Genomic DNA, 19,780 nt, shown 5'->3' with positions numbered 1-19,780 from the left:
GGGACTATTTAGCTTGTTTATCTGTTCTTCACTCAACTTTGGCAAGTGAAATTGATCAAGAAAATCGTCCATTTCCTTTAGATTTTCAAATTTTGTGGCATATATGCCTTCAAAGTAGGATCTTATGATTCTTTGTATTTCTTCAGTGTCTGTTGTTATGTCTCCCTTTTCATTTCTGATTTTGTTGATTTCAATACTGTCTCTCTGCCTTTTAGTTAGTTTGGCTAATGGTCTGTCTATCTTGTTGACTTTCTCAAAGAACCAGCTCTTGGTTTTGTTGATTCTTTGGACTGTTTTCTTAGTTTCTAATTTGTTAATTTCACCCCTGAGTTTGATTATTTCCAGACGTCTACTCCTTTTGGGTGTTTCTGCTTCTTTTTTTTCTAGGGATTCCAGTTGTGTTGTTAAGGTGTTTATGTGCGATGCTTCCAATTTCTTTTTAAAGGCACTTAGTGCTATGAATTTTCCTCTTAGCACTGCTTTCAATGTATCCCACAAATTTGGGTATGTTGTTCCTTCATTTTCATTGAATTTCAGAAACTCCTTGATTTCTTTCTTTATTTCTTCCCTGACCCAGGTGTCATTTAGCAGAGAGTTGTTTAGTTTCCACATACGTGTAGGCTTTTAGTTATTTCTGTTGTTGTTGAATTGCAGCCTAAGCCCATGATGATCTGATAGGATACAAGGTATTATTTCAATCCTCTTGTATCTGTTGAGGCTTTCTTTGTGAACTACGATGTGATCAATTTTGGAGAAGGTTCCATGGGGTGCAGAGAAGAAGGTATATTCTTTCTTGTTTGGGTGAAAGGTTCTATAGATATCTGTTAGATCCATTTGACCCATGGTATTGGTTAATGATGTTATTTCTCGGCTTAGTTTCTGTTTCGATGACTTGTCCTTCAGTGAGAGTGGGGTGTTGAAGTCTCCCACTATTATTGTGTGGGGATTGATGTGTGGTTTAAGCCTTTTTAGCAGATCTTTTACAAATATGGGTGCCCTTGTATTGGGAGCATAGATGTTCAGGATTGTGATGTCATCTTGATTGACTTTACCTTTGATGAGTATGAAGTGTCTATCCTCATCCCTTTTGATTAATCTTGGTTGAAAGTCTATTTTGTTCGATATTAAAATGGCTACGCCTGCTTGCTTCTTGTCACCATTTGCTTGGAATATTTTTTTTCGTGTCTTTATTTTTCATCTGGCATCTGTGGAATCTTCTAACATTAGTCCTTTCAACAAGTATTATGTTTATTTTACTTCATTAATGTACCAAGCCTGTGTGTTGGTAGTAAAAGATAAACAACAAACAAAAAGTTGTTCCTTTCCTCTTAAAGAGCAATTTAATGTCCTTTGAGAGAGTCTTACAAAGAACAATTCTGGGTCATTATTTTTTTTAAATAAAAAACAAGACTGTTTTTATTTCATGTTTTTTAACTAGCTCAAGCAATGAGATGCCATTTAAATAACCTTATTGTTTAATCTGAGGAACTCTAGTTTTGAATAACCTTAACAGTCTGAGGGAGATGTTTTATTCCTAATGTATAGTTCAAAAAAAGTTATGATAAAATTTTCTGTTAAAGCTTGACTTTCTGCTTTGAAGAATGTTCTTTATGTTTTTATGGAGGATAAGAAGGGAGGCAGAAGCAGGTGGTTCGTTGTGAGTTCGAGGCCAGCCTGGTCTACAAAGCTAGTCTAGGACAGTCAAGGCTACACAGAGACACCCTGTCTTGAAAAATCAAAAAAAAAAAAAAAAAGAGAGAAAAGAATATAACATGGTTTAAAAATGACTAGGTCCATATAGTGGGGGAGGAGGTCCCCCTCTGCCATCCACCTAGGGGAGGGGATTAGGGTGAAAGCGGAAGGGAGGGAGGAATGGAAGGATACAACTGATGGGATGGCAATTGAGTTGTAATCTGAATAAATTAATAAAATAAAAAAAACTGACTAGGTCCAAGCAAGCTTTTTTATTTACAAGTTGCTTGGGCATTCTTTCCCTTAGTTCCTTCTGTTAGGAGATAAAAATGGTAGAAACCTCTGTAGCTGCTCAAGAGAATTAAGCAGACCTTTAAGTATAAACCCTTATGTTGAGCACATAAGGAGGAACTTGGTAAATGGTAGCTTTAAAAATGTTAGTGTTGTCTTTATTTATGGCATTGAAGATTCTTAGACACACATTATATACTCTGCCCATAGTGCCCATGTGCACTTTCTTGTTAAAGCCATTTGCTATTATAGAGCTTGTCATGTCTTTGTCATTTATGGATCCTACTTTATTTATTACATTCTTTACTCCTGTTGTTCTTACATTATTGTGTTTTGACTTCTACTTATTTTTGTTCATTATCTCCTACCATACACATATTTGTTTCATACTTGTGATTATTTTTTAGAATATTAAATAACGTGGCATAGATTTAAAATAAATACTTCTAACCAGCAGATTTGTGCAGTAGCTGAGCCCAGGCTGGGTGACTAAATTTCTCTATGCAGCCGTTCCCCCAAATACTCATTGTGGTTTGGCAATAAAAGCTATACCATGATAATTGTTGTGATATATCTTAAATAGATATGCATTTTTATTTTTATTTTTCACAAATATGAGTTTTTTATTTTTATTTTTCAAAAATTCATCAGTGGGAATCAGGTGTGAGAACTTGAACAGTGCTGCCTCTGGCATGACATCCAGAGGATATAGTCCATCTCTTTCTGAAACATTTAACGTTACTACCATTTCATGTCCTAGTGCCCTTAACAACTGAACACACTCCCTTATCTCTCTCATTCTTTAGTCTTTAATACTGCAAGAGTCTAGACATTGCCTATTCACTCTTATTTCCCCACTTGAGACTCATCAAGAAAAAAAATCCCTTCTATTTTCAGGTTTTTTCCTCTTCACATCTATCCTGATAATACTGCACCTTTAAAGCCTTTTCAAATTAGTAATTGTTTATTTACAGAACTCCTTATATTTGGGAACTGGCCTTTTTTATGCTATTCTTTTTTCTTTGCTGAAAACATTCAATATTCAATTCCAATATCAGTGTTTCAGACTTTTTAAAGTGTTTATGTTTAATGTTTGTCTCTTTCACACACATATTCTCCCCCCCTCTCTCTGTGTGTGTATATATGTCCCTGTGTTGGTGTGGGTGCCTATGGAATTCTAGAGACTTTCAGCATTCATTTTTCCATTGTGATAACTTGACTTTTCTACCCTTCCTTGGCCATGCACTTCTGTGTCCTTGCCTTGATCTTATTATTTTCTTTTATTACAAGCCCTATGAGTTTCAAACATTCTATCTTGCAACTAGTACTTTTGTTTTCCCCTTACTCCAAAAGGAATATGACAAGACAAAGTCAACATTACACCAACCCACTTCTAGGACTCTGATTTCTCTCTCTTCTTCCTCTTCAATTCCATAGCCACTTATTTTCTATTAATGTGTGGACATCCTGAACTTATTTAATGTGAAAGTAGTTAGGAGAGCATCTAGGTCCCACTCTCTTCCACCCATTTGATATTGTCCCCCAAGTTTTCTTCTTCTTACTTATTTTCTTTGTCAGGGATATCATCCTTATCATATAAATGTAAGTTTTCAGCTTAAAAAATAACTTTTTAAATTACATATGCCTCAGCTACCCCATTACCATCTTATTACTCACCTCTCCTTTATAGAAAAGAATATTTAAGGCATTTTTGGTGCTCTATGTTATCAGTTTCCCCTTTCTTTCTTTCTTGGACCCATTATTAGCCCACCTCTCATTTGGCTTATTATAGCTTTTGACATAATTGAGCACATTTTTAAAAAATGCATTGTCTCCATAATTCTTTGATTTTTTTCTGCTTATACTTATGTCTGCTCTTCTCTGTGCGCTCCTTCCCAGCTCCCTGGCATGTCCCACTACTGTGTTTACATGTGTTGTGGAGTCAGGGATGGGAGTGGGCACTTGTGCTCAGTCTTTGAACCTCTCAGTTTATTTTTGTTTTGTTTTGTTTTGTATCTCACAGCTTTAAATATCATTTGTATGATGGGAAAACTCAGCCAATTTGTCTAGTTTTGCTGAGGTTCAATCTTTCTCAGAAAATAAGAGCACGGAGGGTATGAGTAGGACATTGTAGAGCTTCAAAATGATGAAATACATGGAGCAGAGAAGCTATTACTTGTTTGTTTATTCATTTATTTATTATTTATTTGACTTATTACTGGGTATATTCATGACTATCCTGGAACTTGCTTTGTAGAACAAGCTGCCCTCAAACTCACATCCACCTTTCTCTGCCTCCCAAGTGCTACTGGGATTGAAGACTTGTGCCACCACCATCTACCAGGGAATTTATTATTCATAGATGTTTTACAAATCAATTGTACGAGTTAGTGAGTAGTTTAAAATTTTTATATGTACTCACACTTGGTAACTAAGAATATGAAAGTGGCTTTATTTGAAATGAAAAATTAAACTAATTGGACTATTTTGGGTGCTATTAGGAGCCAAATATTCTAGAAGAATGTTTTATTTCCATGTAGATGTTAGCCAATGCTTTATTACCCTTTAGGAAAGTAACTAGACATCACTGTTTCATCATTTTACCATAAGTGTGGGAATGAAAGAGCTTATTTATCTCATAGTAGGCACCCCATAAGTATTAATTTATTTGTCTCTGCTTTCAGAGATTATTTACATTAAATTTTAATAGATTTGGTGCTCTTCAGAGGATGTTTTTAGATTCTTCCTGTTTTAGTCGATATTCTATTACTGTGAAGAGATACCATGACCACAACTCTTATAAAAGAGAACATTTAACTGGGTTGGCTTATAGTGTCAGTTGCTTAGCCCATTATTGTCATGGCAGGAAGAACAGCAATGCACAGGCAGACATGGTGCAGAAGATGTAGCTGAGAGTTCTATATCTGGATCACAGGCATCAGGGAGAGAGAGAGAGAGAGAGAGAGAGAGAGAGAGAGAGAGAGAGAGAGAGAGAGAGAGAGAGAGAGAGAGAGAAAGAGAGAGAGAGAGAGAGATTGGCCCTGTCTTGGGCTTTTGAAATCACAAAGACCACCCTCAGTGAGATACTTCCTCCAACAACGCCATTTCCAAATACTGGAGCCCATGGGGGTCTTTCCTAATTGAACCATCACATTTTTTATCAGGCCAAATTAAAAAAGAAAAACATGGTTTTTTTGCTTTGTATCATTAAATTATAATTTATTTTTAGTAAAAGATACTTTTAAAAATAGTTTCTACCTCTGTGAAGACAGGGTGACATAATATTCTCACAATCAGCAAACTTTGAGGGAATATAACATGTACATTTGAGGTCTATATGCAGGAATGTACCTTTATGAAATAAAACTATCCCAGGATCACATCTCAGATGATCAAGTTATAATAAGCAAAATATACTTCTAAATTCTGTTTACATGTGTTGTGGAGTCAGGGATAGGAGTGGGCACATCTGTCAGCAGGATTTTAAAAAAATGCTTCCTCTTGGATGTGTGTTTGTATTTTCTGCTTTAAAATGTATTACAGAGATTTTGTCAAATTGTCTACAAGGAGATTATCAGTTACTAATTTCCTCTTCCTTCCTTCTCTTTCTCTTTCTTTCTTCATTCCTTTAGTTCTTTCTTTTACTTTTGGGTTTTCATTTGATTTAGGGCAGAACATTTAATATATGTAGACCAGCTGCCCTAAAATTCACTATGTATGCCAGGTTGAATTTGAATTTGTGGCTTTCCTGCCTCAGCTCTCCAAGCTAGGATCACAGATTTATGTTCAGCCACAAGTAACCTCTTGGACATCAGAAATCTTATTGTTTTTCCTCATTGGCTATGGTAAATTAAGCTATTCAAAATGGAAAAAAAAGACCTTAACTATAAGCAGATTGTTAATCTAAGTGTAACTGCATATTATCAGGTAGAGTTCTACTAATTCAACTGAAAATTTCCTCCTTAAAACAGATTCATTTGTTGCTAGACGCATCAAGGGTCTCCCAGTTTCTCAATTGGGAAGCTTTTCCTTAAAACCCAGGTTCTTTAATTAATTTAATCTGAATTTCTTTGGCAATTTCCCTACCTTAACAAATATACTAGTTTTTGTCAATTCAATTCCTTTAGAGAACCCTGGTACACTACATATATACTTTTATTAAGGACATACCTCTTAATATTTAATTTAATCTTTGTGACATTATTTGATGGGATGCCCCCAAGAAATCAGCTATGCAAAGGTTTTCTCATTGAGAAATCAGAAACAATCATTAAATGGAATAAACTATTGTAAGGAATTAGAAAATTAAAGTTGATGAGCTTGAAAAGTTTTTAGCAACTATATATACTTTAGCAATTATATATACATAATTATAGATGTAGTATATATATAATTTCTAAAGAATATGTATATATATATGCACAAAAATAATTGCTATATGGTCCTGGATGGCATTCCCAGGTCTAAGAAAAATATTTGCTTTGACAGTCAGTATACTTTCTCTTTCTTGACTGAGCAATATTACATACAAATCAAGAACAGAAGATTTTTTTTAAATGATGAAAAATAATGTAAAATATGTAAGCAGATAGCTTCCAAAAAACAACTTTTATTATAGAAAAGGCAGTTCTAAAAGTCCACATTTCTTTCCTATGAGATTACTAAGTACTTAAAACATTTTTTTCAGTTTATGTTTATTTCATAATGTATCATCATATAAACAATCATTTAATTTTTAAAGGAGCTACTTGCTCAACTTAATGATTTCTGAAAAACACTGCAAAATTGTGTATACCTTCAACTTAAAACAATAATAGACAGCAAGCTAAAGTAAATAGAATTTAATTGCAGATTTAGAGTTAGCTGGACTTCTTTATTTTACCATTAGGAACATGTCTTTCTAGAATATGTTGATGGTTTTCTTTATTTTTTAATTAAAATTACATTTATTTATTACATAGGGACATGTATGTGCTATGATGATGTGTGTAGAGGTCAAAGGACCACTTCTGGGGGTAAGTTCTGTCCTTTCAGGATGGGGCTCACAGAGATTGAATTCAGGTTTTCAGGCTTGGCAAAAAGTGACTTTACCCTCGGAGCCTTTTAGCTGACCTGGAAAATGTTCACGATCTCTTGAACAGTCCATGAAAGGTAACAGGGATATTAGTCTCCACTTCAGCCCTGGCAATTTCACTCAAGTCTTTGGCATTAAGAATCAGGAGATATGCAGGCTTTTGTCCTGCCCCAGGGCTCACCACTACGCTCAGAACCACACCTGTTAATTAAGACAGTTTTGACAATTTAAAATCAGCTCTTAAGATTATCTGACATTGAAATTGTATAGGTAGTAAGGTAACATTACATTAACAAATATACAAAAGCATGAAATTTAGCTTGTTCTGGTTCTTTAATTATATGGCTGTGTGATCAGTTGAAGGAATCCTCTAAAATCTTTCTCCCTGGATTAGCGCTATCCTCAGGAAGGGACTGACCTTTTATCTATCTCTCTTACAGTTGTACCATAGTATCTTACTATAACTTCTAGATCAAAATAATAACTCATCAATATTGATTCAGTTAATGGATCTATGTTCTTCTCTATAATATAAGGATAGCATAAAAGTTATGACCAAGTAAAATTTTATACCTTAAAAATTTTAAAGCAGAATGATGTGTTATAACTATAATTTTCAAGACCTATATGTAAGTTTACATCTTTCAAAAAAAAAGAAAACAAACTGTTTACCTTTTTGAATGAGTGGTGTGAATGTAAAATCTACTTATCAGAAGATGGCCCCAATTTTAAAATTTCATCCTTATTTTAATATTTTAATCCTGCAAAGTTTAGTATATTCCCTGTCCTTACATTACTTTAAAATTATTCTATTATTTTTATCTGTATGGGTGTTTTGCCTGCATGAGTGTCTGTGTGCCACATGTATGTCTGGTGCCCAGTGAGGTCAGAAGAAGGTGCTGGGTCACTCTAAACTGGAGTTATAACTAGTTGTGGCTATAATGTGGGTGCTGGGAATTAAACCCTTTCTTTGACAAGAGTAAGCAGTGTTCTTAACCACTGACCCAGCTTTCTAGCTCCCCCAGCATTAATGCTTAATTGGGACTAAAGCTATGCAATGCAGTTGCTCCACTATATGCCAAGACTCTGGATTCTTTCTTAGCCCCAATTTACTAAAACAAACAAAAAGACAAAAGCTAGAGTCCCAGACTTGAACATCATTGATCTGCTAGAATATTCTATTTCCTTTCTTAGAACTCCATTTGCTTATTCCAAAATATATATTAGTAAAGAAAGGCAAATACCTACAATTCTTGCTGTTATGCTCCTTTCTCATCCCTTCCATTCATAGCTTTACTATGACATGGAAAGTGTTTTACTGTGTTTTTGTTTTTGTTTGTTTGTTTCCTAGTAGCAATTAACAAGAACTGACCAAAGGTGAAAGTCACCTTCAGAGAGATTTCAATTCAGTTTAAGCATGGGTGTGGTTGTAATCCCAGCACTGGGGGAGGCAGAGGCAGGCTGATCTCTGTGAGTTTGAGGCCAGTCTGGTCTATAAAATGAGTGCAGGACAGCCAACACTACACAGAGAAACCCTATCTTGAAAAACAAACACAAACAAACAAACAATCACTTTAGAAAGTTATCGAATACTTAGACTAATAATAGCAAACACACCAAATTTCAACACAAAGGGAAGTTCAGACACTCATTGCTTCAATTACCATCATCTTCTTCCAAGGCATCTGGTTGAGAAACAAAGATGGGTTCAGATGGGTAAGAATCCGGCTCTTGCCACATCCAGATTTCTTTAGTTTTGACATTCAGCTTACAGAGCTGCTTATGAGCAAGAAAAAGCAACTGGTTAATTAATGAGTCTCTTTACGTGACCAGCACATAACTCAAAGATCTATTGGGTGTTAGTAAGATGCTTTGCTACCTTGTCTGGAACAAAGTGATTCAGCCCAAGTCCATATGCATAGGTATATGGTTTCCCCCCACATTTCTGGTAATTGATTTGAGGGAATTCAAAGGCTTTAAAACAGAACACAGACAGGAAAACATTCAACCTCTTTAAATTAAACATCAGTTCCTTTCCAGTGATATTTCTAGATCATCTTACCTTGACGGGGCCCTGAAAAGAGAACCTCAGGTTCCAGCCAGATGGTTTCATCACTGCACAGAATGGCTGTGGCAGTTGTGTGAGGGAGTGTGACTAAATTCCTGCCTGTGTTAACCTAAGGAAAAAAGATAACAGAGACCTCAGTGAGCAGAGAATAAATTCAAGCATTTATAAATGCCTCTTCTTTTCAGAGGTCATCATGCAGGGACTAGGAGCTTGGCTACTGTATCAACCTTGAAAGTCCTCAGATGGCATATCAGTAGATTATAGGTAGCCTGCTGGAAACACATTGTTCATTGTTAAAGATTTGCCTCTAGTCTAATGTGTCAGCCACACTGGTTAACTTAAAATTCTTGATAATGGTCTTTAGCTTCAGAAAAGGTGACATGTGACATTGTCCTGTCCTAAAAGTCTATTCGTCTATACTGTCAATGAGTCAGGCAAGTCAGTTACTTATGTGCTAGGCACCACGCTAAGTATTAAGAAGGCAAAGGATAATTAGGGATTCTCTAGTCATCTACAAATTCTCTATTACAAATGCAGTTGGCATGTATGAAAACATCTTTGTCATTTGGTTACTTCACAAACACTCACTGAGCATCTCCTATAGACCATGGCTTATATTAGATGTCGGGGAGACAGCTATAAGAAGGCTGAAATGGTCCATGTCATGTGTGAATGTAGAATTTAGGAAACCACATGAAAGCATTATAATCAAGGGCTTTTGTAATGTTGTGGGATAAAGGAGATCATAGGTGGCACTTACGTGTGGGTAGGAAGGACAGGGCGTTACAGTGGGCTCAGAAGACCACTGAGTGTGTCAATGTCAAATTGGAGGAAATTTTCTGTCTACTTTAAGGAGTCAGAAAAAGACAAATCCTGAGAACAGCCTAAAGTTGAACAGGATTTTAAAAACTCAGGAAGAAATAAGGGCTTTTCAAGGATATGATGTATGTTCCAGGAGAATCAGGGGTCAGTGTGGTGACAATTAAGAGAACTTTGTGGAGAGCTAATGGGTTTGGATTGTGTAAGGCACATGTGTGATAGTGAGAACCTGGACTTTCACTGTGGATAAATGAGAGGAAAACATAAGGATTTTGAATAGACAAGGAACGCACTGTGATTTATTCTTAAAGAAATTCCTCGGGTTGCTTTGTTTAGTTTTTATTCAGGTATTGGTTTTGGGGATGAGGATAAAAATGCAAAACTTGACTCAGCAAAACCAGGTTGTTTTATAGTCAGGGTTAGAGAAAGTTATTTTAGCTAGGCTGATAACACTGGAGTTAGTGAGTCAGGGTAGATGGAGTTGAGACTTTCTTGATAAATAGTGTTTGAAAGTGAGAGAGACAGAAAGCCCAGCACCGTGTTGTCTGATCTGAACAATTAAAGTTTGGTTCTCTTTCACAATGCTTGAAACTATTAGAGGTGGGTGCAGTTTTTGGTGGGGGAAGATAAGAAATTCAGGTTTTGTTTGTGAATATTAAATGGAAAATTGTAGGTGGTGGTTGATAGCTTGAAGCTTGAGGTCCAGAAGCAGGGAGAGATGGTATGCAGGGTACTTAAAAATAATCTGTCAAGGTAGTGAGGACACAAAAAATAATATAGGTGCCAACAACTGAGTTACAGGGCCTTTCAGCAGAAGAAAGACATATGGTTGTAGCTTGTTAGAGCAAAGTGACTTGAGAGGACTTGGTGAGAATATTATGTATATTATTTACGATCAACTAAGAATACCAGGGAAAGATAAACTGAGAGGGAGGGAGGAAGTGGGGAATTGCTAGACTAATGTGTCTACTGCAAGGATGAGAAAAATTATCTCTGCTTAGGAAGAGAAACATTCAGGGTATAGGTACAGATGCTGGTGGGTGGCAGATGAGGCAGCAAGACTCTGTGTCTTTTCTGATTATTTTTTAAAAAAATTTAATTTATCATAATTTATTCAGATTACATCCTGATTGTTATCCCCTCTCTTGTATCTTCCCATTCCCACCCTCCCTTCCTCTTCCAACCTATTTCCCTTCCCTAGACCTCTGACAGAAGGGGACCTCCTCCCTCAGCATATGATCACAGCCTATCAGGTCTATCAGGATAGCCTGCTTCCCCTTCCTCTGTGTGCCACCAGGCCTCCTCATGGAAGGGAAGTGATCAAAGTGGGGACACCAGAGTTCATGTCAGAGGGAGTCCCTGCCTCCCCCACAACCATGGAGAATTAGCTGTTCATTGGCTAGATCTGAACAGGGGGCCTAGGTTTGCTGCATGCATTGGCCTTGGTTGGTACAACAGTTTGTGCAGGCCTGATGAAGAGAAAGCATCATCATCATTACATATGAAGCTATAAAAGTGGGAGGTATAATAGTGAGGAGAGGAGAATTTGAAATATTTAACTAGCAAAGCAAGACAATATGTGAAGTTAGGAAATGAAACAGTAAGATTTGTGGTAATACATTTAAAATTGTACTAACTAACATGACTGTGTTTTTGTAGCACTTAAATTTAGACTCAGAAGTACAAAACTGGAGGGGATAGATAATCGAATCGAACTATAGTGTGATTTTGACAAGTTTGATAAAGAGGTTAAAGAAGTGATTATCTACAAGGATGTTCATAAATTTTGACCACAGAAGATGAATTGAGTGAGAAGCAAACATGGACTTTTTAAGGTAGTAAAGGGTAAGTGACATGTTCAATTAAAGAAAATTTATAGAATGAATGTTAGCAGGGTAGGCAACATTGAAAGATGGGAGCTACAGCTAGAGCATGCAGTGAATGGGATTGAAAGAGCATTGAAATTACAAAAGAGTATTTATATTCTAACAGAGATTTAGCTCTAGACTATTACCCAATCTGTTCTCCATGTCGTTGCCAGAGGGACCCATATCATACACCCACCAGGCACACTTGAACCACTTCAGTAATCCCCTACCTATTACACATTATCCAGAGTCTGATGAAGAAAGCCCCTCTACAGTGCCACTCCAATCCATCTTTCCACCTGCTCTTACAAACCTCTCCTCTCCTCTGCTCCCAGTGTCCTAAGGACTCTGTTATACTCTGTGTTAAATCCCATTTGATATATGTCTATGTCTATGCCAATGTTTTACTATCTTCAGAGCCCAGTTACTCCCAACTATTATTTTTATTAGCTTTCAGACATGCTTAAAGACAAAATGATGATGTTTTAAACTGTGTTTGCTTTCTACTGCTTCTGATTTTGGCCTTTAGTTCAATATATCTGCTTCGATACCTTTTGTCCAAGCAGATAGCATACAGAAATAAAAAGTGTATGTTAATGTATTTATGTGATGTATGTACATTTTTCTTGGTTTTGACTGGTATTTTTATTTCATTAAAAATTCTGGATGCTGCTGATGTTATTCTGAAACACGGAAGAGACAAAAATATAGAAATAAAGAGATGGCTTGTGGGGTTCAGAAAGACAATCCTCAAAATATTCATAAAAACAAGGCTTCCTGATTCTAGATCTGTTGTTCTTTCAGTCACAAAGTCCCTTTAAAGGCATACTTTCTTAATGGCAGCATAGATGTATTGATTCCTACTGTAGTTTGTAGTCAGGTAACAGCAGGCTCAGAGTGGTCTTTCTTCCAAGTCACATTGTCTACCTAAGGAGAGTCTCACAGTCATCTTCAAACCTTTCATCTCCAAGGAAATATTAAACTCATATCACAGAAGAAGACATACCTGGGGCCCAGAAGGCCTTTGTTTCAGATACCATCTACTCTCCAGGTTATTAATTCCTTCTAAAGATCATGTCACCTGTATAGTGTCTATGGATCATTTTTTCCCTTATCAAAATATTATTTAAGACTCAACTTTGAATTTCATTTTAGGGTTATTCATATGTTAATAAACTTGAACACTACTTGTCTTGCCAGAGGTCCTACTGCATTTATTTCAGCACCAAATCATTAGAGAAATACCCTGTCTATTATTATTATTATTATTATTATTATTATTATTATTATTATTATTATTATTATTATTTTGGTTTTTCAAGACAGGGTCTCTCTGTGTTGCCTTGGCTGTCCTAGATTCACTTTGTAGACCAGGCTGGCCTCGAACTCACATCGATCCACCAGCCTCTGCCTCCCAAGTGCTGGGACTAAAGGTGTGCGCCACCACGCCTGGACTATTATTCTTATTGTTTAATGTCATCTTCAGATTTATGGAGAACCAAGTTTTCTTTACTTGCTTTCTGATCCTTCATTTATATAGAATTTTAAATTATTTAGAATATTTATACAAATGAGAAAAGATGCCAGGAATTACTGGGTCTGTAGTCATTATGGAAGTATGCTTTCAAAGTGATTTTGTGAATGAAAAGTCTACAGAATTAGAAAGAAAAAAACTACATCCCATGTGGGCTCTGTGGAAGTCGTGTTTCTAAATCACACTATTCTTTTGAGCCTCAGTTTCCTCATTTATGAAGTGAAAGATTTAATTAATATTTTAAAAGTTCCTCCCAGATCTGAAATTTCAAGATTATAATCTATAAACATTACAGTTTCCAAGAGAGATCAAACACTCATGAAATCCTTGTAAAGGAAGTTACCTTGTCAATTGTCAAAGGAAGTACGTATCTCCTGACTTCAGGCTGAGGAGCTTTCATGGCATTACTTTTTACTTCTTCCCAGTTCTCTCGTAAATTGGCTAAATATAAGTAATTATAAACAAATTCAAAGCTGGGGAAACAAGAAGTCAAGCATGAACGTAGTTACAAAAACTAAAGCAGGATCGAATGTAGCACAACCTGGCCTTGACCTTAAGATCGTCCTGCTTCTTCCTCTGAAATACTGGGATTTAAGGCATGGACTACAACACCTAACACATTACAAACAATTACAGAGATGGTCAATGACTTTGAAAGCATATATGTCTGGTTGTTCCTTAGGCCACAACCCAGATGGTCATTCACAGAAACATTAGAGCCATTTCCTACTATTCAGTGAGGGAAATAAAGAGGTCTGCCTCATGGATATGTTGCAGCAACAGCAGCCTTATATACTCTTTATTATGCTCCACTGTCTCCATTCTGTGTCTTGAGGAGTCAATGTATTTTTAATGAGTAGCCCGAGAATAGCATGTCTGTTTCTATTATTCAGAATGAGGGAGAGTTTGAGGCATCTTATAGATCTTGGGAAGTTTAAGCTTACTTTTCAAATCACAGAACTTTCTATTTTCAGGCTTGGTTCAGATGCAGTTGGTTTTCAGTGTCAGCTGTAGTTCTGATGTCCAGTCAGCCTCGGATTTTTCAAACTCTCTGGTTATTATTAGTGTACTTTTTCCTGTTTCATACCACTTCCCCTTTCATATGTGATTCACATTAAATAACAAGGGCTGGTATATTTATTAAATCACTTTGTCTCAAGAAGGAACTGGAGGTGGGAACGTTTATTCCGCATCTTTTCTTACCCTTTCCAGCAGCAGAGATCCACAATCAGAAACCCATTGTCTTCATACGCATTGATATGGTGGAAGAGATTGAAAGGGGAGGTCCTGTATTTGTTGTTGAAGTATTTTCTTTGTTTTTTGTCAGCAACATGAAGCCAAACCTGGATAATTAAGGAGATGTTTAGATAAATTTATAAAGGAAGAAATAATAAAATACTTTTCTCAGAATTACAACTTAACAAATGAATCAGACATACCCCCATGCTTTCATTGGACTCGAAACAGTCCATGTAGTTGGCTTCCCAAAGACTCCATGAAGAAAGAAACTTGAAAAGGTTAATTTTGACTGGAGTCTCCACAAAAACGATGTAATTGGGAGTCAGACCAAAACTAAAATACAAATGGGCTTGTGAATGGGAGGGCTAGTTAGTTCTCAATCACACACACACACACACACACACACACACACACACACACACACACAGAGGTTTACACAAGGTATATTTAGTTACTCAGATTTAGAATGCTTACATGAAATTAATTAGCTTTAAACTTAGTTTTCTACAAAGAACTATCTCGATCAGGGTTGGCATCAAAGGTAGGCAAGGGAAATCTTTAAATCTGAGCTGTCGTCAAGTTACCTATGTACATAAGATGGCTTGAACCGGTCACTGCAGGGGAACTGCACAACAACTTCAGACTTCTTTATTGGATCTTCCTTGTCTGAAATAAATTGGCCCCCTAAGACTTTAGAAGAACAATAACTTCTTTCTCCTCCTCCTCCTCCTTCATATAAAGCATTTAAAACAGCTTATACAAGCAAAAAATACAGTTTCACATGTGATTTTTTTCAGAGATTGTTTTCATCTTCTCAGTCATTGGGCTATCGCAGTAGAATTTCATTTGAAGTGACAGTTGAAGAGCCAGGAGGCATTGGCATACTGTCAGCTAGAACACTGAGAAAGGAAAAGCAAGTGGCAGCTGAGGGTCCTGGGCAGAAAGTAGTAAGCATAGATCTGAATCACCTGATGTAATGGATGTTACGGCTTGACAAGGGGAACAAAGGCACACTGGACACAGACAGAATTAAAGAATGACGGGGGGGTGGGGAAGCCTTGATTTTAACAGGCAAACTGCTTCTATTGAGGGCATAGGAGCAAGTCCAGAAGGTAGAATCCACTCTGGGGTTTTGGGTAGGACTTTTTATAGGCTCCTGGTCTGATTTTTTCTCTCTTTTCTAATTGGTCCCAGATTGGGATTCCTCTCTTTAATAGGCCCTTTTCTCTTCAGCATGTTATTTAAACTTAGAAACAGTTTCAGTCTCTTCCAGGGAGGTGGATTTTCCTTCACCCAGGGCACAAAATAATTCTTCCTTAAAGGGCCAGTCACGTTTCCCAGATCTGCACACTTCATTATGAAGCTACACTAACCCAGGAAAATCCAAACAGCAGCAAATTTGAAAAAGCATCCAAGGAAGAGTACTGTGGAGTCACATCTTACAAGTGGAGGTCACGTTTAAGTTCAAGGAAGTAAAACAGTGCTTTAGTGTGGGCAAAACCCCCTCATGGTATTACAAAGCTCTTCAAAACAACAGTATGGATGAGCAATATCAACAGATCTGTCCAATAAATACTATGCATGTTAGAGCTCATGCATGAAACAATAATATAAATTTCTCTTTAAATAATGGCAATGAAGGAGAGACTTGATACCCTATGAGCATATACAGGGGGGGGAGGTCCCCCTTAGACACAGACATAGGGGAGGGGAGTAGAGGGGAAGTGGGAGGAAGGGAGGAATGGGAGGATACAAGGGCTAACAACTGAGATGTAATATGAATAAATTAATAAAAATAAATAAATAAATAATGGCAATGGCCTCCCCCAAAACTTCTCAGTCAGTCTACACAAAGAGGAACTCAAGATTTGCTTGGCATATGAATAAGTGGTCAATACATGTTTGATAATTTTAAATCCAAATAATACTTAAATACACATATGTACTAGATCTTGAAACACTGTAGAGTGGAACTTGGCCTCTTGCTTTCTGAATTTTTAAGCTATCATAGTTTTTTGTTCTGCCTCTGGACACTAGTCAGTTGATAGGATAGGAATGAGAGCAAGTTTTATCAAGTCTGAGAATAATCCTGATACTGTGATCTAGATCCGATATTTCCAGCAGCTTTTTTTTTCAATGATAAGAACACCCTTTTCCTCTACTGGAAGAAAGATTGCAGCCTCACCTGCTTGCAGTGGAGGGATCTTAATAATATTGTAGGCAACTGAAAAATTTTTCCCAAAGCAATTGCCAATGTTGTAAACAGTTCCATCACTTTCAATATGTGGATGAGCAGTGGCGCCATTGACTGAAACATAGTTGCAAAGATCAACCTGTGCAATGAAAGATGAATTTTGGTGGTCCTGTCCAGTTTCAGTTGTACATTATGAATAGGACATTAGATACAGTATTGATGTTGAGGTTGTCAATAAATTAATGGCAGGATATGCAAATTCCTTTTTTCTTTTTTTTCCTTTAAAATTTTTTATAACTTATTCATATTACATCTTGATTGTTATCTTCTCTCTTGTATTTCCTGTTCCCACTCTCCCTCCATCTTCTGCCCTATTCCTTTCCCTAGATAGACCTTTGAAGGGAGGGCTCCTCCTCCTCCACTGTCTGACCATATCCCATCAGGTCTCATCCAGATAGCCTGCACCCCCTTCCTCTGTGTGCCACAAAGCTGAGGTGATCAAACTGGGAGAAGCACAGTTCATTTCACAGGCAGGCCCTGCTCCCCCACAACTGTGGAGAATGAGCTGTCCATTGCCTATATCTGAATAGAGGGTCTAGTTTCTCTGCATGCATTGTCCTTGGTTGGTGCAACAATTTGTGCAGCCCGCCGCCCCCGCCCCCTGCCAACTCCCAGGTCCAGATCTGCCAGTCTTGATGATCTCCTTGTGGGGTTCCTGGACCCTCTGGGTCCTTCCATCTTCCCATTCTTCAATACTACTCTCAATGCTCTGTCCAGAGTCCAGCAGTGAGTCCCAGCATCTGTTCCAACCTAATTATTTGAACTAAACATCACATTAATGCTATTTATAGTCCTGAATTCCATGACTGGTCCCCTTATCACCTCTGTCCTCCCATTCCCAAGTAAACACCCTAAAGTATAACTGCTTATACAATTTCTTTGAGCAAAGAGTTTCAGTAACTTTCCATCAGTAAAACAGATTATTTCAAAAGTTATTATGTCATTATTCAACCCTACTGTTTCCCACTATTCCCTTTTAAACTATCTACACTAGTTCTCAGTATAAAGTATTAGTGTCACCTATCTGAAATATCAGAGCCACTTTTTTTGGATTTCATAGTAAACAAGGACATTTCTAGTATTCAGTAGACAAAGTCAGGACCATCAAGCCTTTGCAGTTTACAAGACCGCCTACAGTGATGAACTGTCTCTTGTCCAAAATGTCCACAGAGAACTATTGCAAATTTAGCCTAAAAAGATTATTCTCAGTTTCTGCAAATGTGTCCCTTATTTCCTCATCTCTGTAACTTTGATCAGGCAACTCCTCATTCTTGAATGTTCTTTGACAAAATTCACTGAAGTTACATACATTCAGATGAAATGCAAGAGTTCAAACTTGGATCTCATGTTTCTCTACCCTAAACAACTGCCTTGAGACACACTTTTGTATCTTCTTTCCTTAGGTATACATTTTCTTAAAAGATTTTTTATCACATTCAGAATCCTGTTATTGTATGCGTCTTTTCTTTTCCCATCTAGAACTTAAACTTACTAAAGACAAACACAGCACTTTGAAAAAATATGTTATACATACTGGTTGAGATTGTGCGTTTAAGCAATACTCTTGATGACTGCATATGTTCTTAGAAAAATGTATCATTTTCTAATATTTTGATCAATATTATTCCATTTAAAATGCATTATTTCCAAAAAATAGGGACAAATTGGCGAAACAAAGTTGCTTAAAACCACCAATGGCAGGTTTTCAATAGTAGTTTAACACTGGTACATACTGGATCCAAGCAAGCCTATTAACTTAAGGGTCAGAGACAGTGCTGTGCTACTTATTCATATATATATCCCTTGTATCTTACAAAAGTTAAGATCTTAGAAAATATTTATGTTACAAGTGAATGAATGTTAGGTTTTTAAAGTGGTTTCCTGCCATCTACATGAGTATTTATAGATTAAGAAATAAATTTCATCCTATGCTACATATCTAGTTACGTATCAAGCCAAAAACTGAAATTTAATTTACCTCCTATTTTCTTTCTGTTAAATTTATCCTAATGTTTTAATTCTAAGTTCCCAGTTGTATGTACTTGAGCCATGTCACCTGAGCACAATGTCCTACCTGTTTAATTGTCTCCAAGGTCTCAGGGTTAATCTTTGTGATAAAGTTGGTTTCTGTGCATGCATAATAATCTTCTCCCACTGGGTAGATATTTACAAGGGCATTGTCAGTAACCTCTACTCCTCGAAAGTAAGAAAAAAACCTGCAGAAGCAAGCGATTTTTGTAGTTCAATAACTTTTAAGCTACTTGAACAAAAAGGGGCTGATACAAAATGCAGTTTGGTTTTATTAACCTGGAAAATATATTCTTGCAGGGGTCTGGGAAAGCACAGGTGCCAAATTCTGTTATGACAATCCTCTTCTCAGTCATTGCTCGGACATAAGCATCAGTGCGGATGAATCTGAAGGACATTGAGAAATGGGGAAAGGATACAAGTAGGCTATCCATGAAAGACACATGAAACTGGGAGTCACTCAATGTATTTTCATCAGATTGGAATCATGAACCCCAAACAAATATTGAGAACCATCAGCTCCCTTTATTGGGATGACAAAGGGAAAGAGCTTAAATTGAGTCTTCTAAACCTAGCTATGATTGATAGGGAAACTGAGGCACCCAAAGTTAAGTGGTTGATATACGTGATTGTGATATTGATCAGAGTTAGACAAAGTAATTGTATCATATCATATCACAGTTCCACAGTGTGGTAAGTAGTTTTGTCAACTTGACATAAACTAGAATTCTTTGGGGAAGAGAAAACTTTCATTTAAAAGATACCTCCATCAGATTTTCTGTAGACAAGTCCATGGGGGCATTTTTAAAATTAATGATTGATGCAGGAGAGCCTAGGCCACTGTGGGTGGTACCACCACTAGGAAGGTGATAAGAAAACAGGCTGAAGACTGGATTGATTGTTCAGCCATTAA

The 19,780-nt window shown here is 36.9% G+C and overlaps 1 protein-coding gene across 1 annotated transcript; it reads right to left on the bottom strand.

The window, feature by feature from the left end:
- Positions 1–7,100: 7,100 nt before the first annotated feature.
- RPE65 (retinoid isomerohydrolase RPE65) lies at positions 7,101–19,238 on the bottom strand. The gene is made up of 11 exons (XM_084756141.1): positions 19,147–19,238; positions 18,914–19,055; positions 16,771–16,918; positions 15,170–15,251; positions 14,786–14,918; positions 14,550–14,689; positions 13,690–13,819; positions 9,120–9,234; positions 8,937–9,031; positions 8,722–8,833; positions 7,101–7,258 (listed from the first exon to the last, which is right to left on the bottom strand). The coding sequence occupies exons 1-11, from the start codon at positions 19,221–19,223 to the stop codon at positions 7,107–7,109; spliced, it is 1,326 nt and encodes a 441-aa protein (XP_084612267.1). The 5' UTR covers positions 19,224–19,238; the 3' UTR covers positions 7,101–7,106.
- Positions 19,239–19,780: the final 542 nt, after the last annotated feature.

This window comes from Acomys minous (genome assembly GCF_964271855.1).
Source record: "Acomys minous genome assembly, chromosome: 14".
Classification (NCBI taxonomy): Eukaryota; Metazoa; Chordata; class Mammalia; order Rodentia; family Muridae; genus Acomys; species Acomys minous.
The sequence above is the reverse complement of the archived record's forward strand: the minus strand, read 5'-3'. Positions and strand labels throughout refer to the sequence as shown.

Excerpts from the sequence above, each read along its gene's own strand:
- RPE65 (XM_084756141.1), bottom strand. The coding sequence starts at position 19,223 with ATGACTGAGAAGAGGATTGTCATAACAGAATTTGGCACCTGTGCTTTC. Across the intron at positions 19,056-19,146 it reads TGCAAGAATATATTTTCCAG|GTTTTTTTCTTACTTTCGAG; the intron begins GTTAATAAAACC and ends TTGCTTCTGCAG. Across the intron at positions 8,834-8,936 it reads ATCACTTTGTTCCAGACAAG|CTCTGTAAGCTGAATGTCAA; the intron begins GTAGCAAAGCAT and ends GCTCATAAGCAG.